The sequence below is a fragment of the Anarrhichthys ocellatus genome, unplaced genomic scaffold, assembly GCF_004355925.1.
Source record: "Anarrhichthys ocellatus isolate YVR2014 unplaced genomic scaffold, GSC_Weel_1.0 scaffold24, whole genome shotgun sequence".
NCBI lineage: Eukaryota > Metazoa > Chordata > Actinopteri > Perciformes > Anarhichadidae > Anarrhichthys > Anarrhichthys ocellatus.
Genome location: NW_022280054.1, coordinates 9658368 through 9660123, shown reverse-complemented (window position 1 = coordinate 9660123; position 1756 = coordinate 9658368). Strand labels below are relative to the sequence as shown.

At 47.7% G+C, this 1756-nt stretch overlaps 1 protein-coding gene across 1 annotated transcript in view; it reads right to left on the bottom strand.

Moving 5' to 3' along the window:
* lsamp (limbic system associated membrane protein) overlaps positions 1-1503 on the bottom strand; it is a 503490-nt gene extending 501987 nt beyond the window's left edge. Inside the window, exon 1 of the mRNA XM_031860665.1 lies at positions 1251-1503. Coding sequence (XP_031716525.1) covers positions 1251-1314 — 64 coding nt within the window. The 5' untranslated portion in view covers positions 1315-1503. The remainder of the gene's footprint in view (positions 1-1250) is intronic.
* Positions 1504-1756: the final 253 nt, after the last annotated feature.

Sequence of the window (1756 nt, the reverse complement as noted above, 5' to 3'; positions counted from 1 at the left end):
CTCTCTCTCTCTCTCTCTCTCTCTCTCTCTCTCTCTCTCTCTCTCTCCCATCTGGCACTTCACACCATCCAGGCTGCCTGCCAGCATCAGAACAGTGTTAAAGTGAATCCAATATGCTTGGTCAGGCTGTACATTGTTCTAGGTAGTGTGTTCCTGAGGGAGAGAGAAGAAGCTAATTGATTTGACGCTCAGCTCCCTGAGATGGGCCAAATCAGCTCTATCAGTACAGTCATGTTGGACTGAAAAGAGGTGTGAGGCCAGATGATGTAAATGGAAAGAGATTTAGTCTAGACTCAGTCAGACTAAAGGTAAATGTTGCAATCAATTGATTTTCTAGTTTTCCAAAGACAATGGCTCATTAGCACATTCTCATATCAAAGCCACATCAGAGTCAGCTGCAGTAATGCAGAGTCACTCCGGTGGTTTTGATAATCATTGTTGGGCTTTTGCTTTACTGAAAAGAGATGGTCCAATGCTGGCTGATAAGATACATGTTTGCTGTTGGTCACCAGCTTTTACTCGCAAAAACAGCCATTGAACATCAGCCTGGTGCAGAGGGCATGGCCAGGTGAGGATTGGGACTATGGCCAACTTTGGCGAGGTATTCCTCAGCATCAATAAGCAGACCAGCAGCAAATGGCTATAAAGTCGCAGCATAAAGTAGACCATTAAATGACAAGAAGCCAGTTTCCAAAAGAGCCAACAGGCTCCACAGCTCTCTTCTTCACATGGTGAGAGGCTGCTGCTGCTGCTGGATCCTACAAAATGCAACAGAATAATTGTCTGGCTGTCACGGTTACGTGCTCATCATAGATTTGCTGTTACCACTTGGAAAGTGTTTCAATTTATTCATAATAAGTCAGGGTCGCTCTGCAAAACAAAGGCAGACTTCATCATCTGTCACCATGCAGATGAAGGCCTCTGTGCCTCAGTGCCACTCCTCCAGCACTTACATATATTAAGTTTGCAAATGCACCTGCGGTATTTTCTTTTCCCCACACAGCTCAGTTTAACATGTCAAGCACGCACAAAACAATGATACAATATCCGAGATGCGCAACAGACAGAAATGAAAGAGCCAGGCATTATTAGCCTGAGCCTGGTGAACCACCGCAGGCACTGAACATGCAATCAACACTGTCCCAAACAATCCACAAAGACTGCAAACTGCGCCAAACCACACTGTAATCTATATTAAAATCCACCTGGTAATTGGAAAAAAAGAAATGAATGAAACAGCAGATTCTTGCCTTGAAATCCGAAGAGGAGAGCGACGCTGGGGATCCAAACGCTGTATATCCAGAAGTAGTACATGGCGTCCTTTAATCAGGTCCTACACGCTCCTCCGCACGAACTTGGTCTCCTGACGAGGGTCGGTGTCCACACACAGGTAGCGCCTTAACCGCGAAGGTGGAGAGCGAGCCTCAGGAAATGGAGCCTCAAAGTGGCACAGCGTGGGAGCAGCAGCCGAAGTGAAGTGCTGGAGAGCCAAAACACTGGACTCTCTCACTCCGTCGGCTGCGGGGCTGCGCGCTCACTGCTTGGCGTGCCCTGCCATCTAGCGTTGTGGGAGAAACGGAGACTGCGTGCAGAGGCAGAACTCAAGCTGCCGTTCAACATTGTTAGCTGAGCTCAATGGGCCACTACACACACATTATAGCAGACCGCCGTCTCGATCGGGGCTTTGAAGAGCGTGTCTTGAATAAATCAAGGTTAACCGAGGTAGCCATGGAGATATCTGTCAAGGAGCCTATGC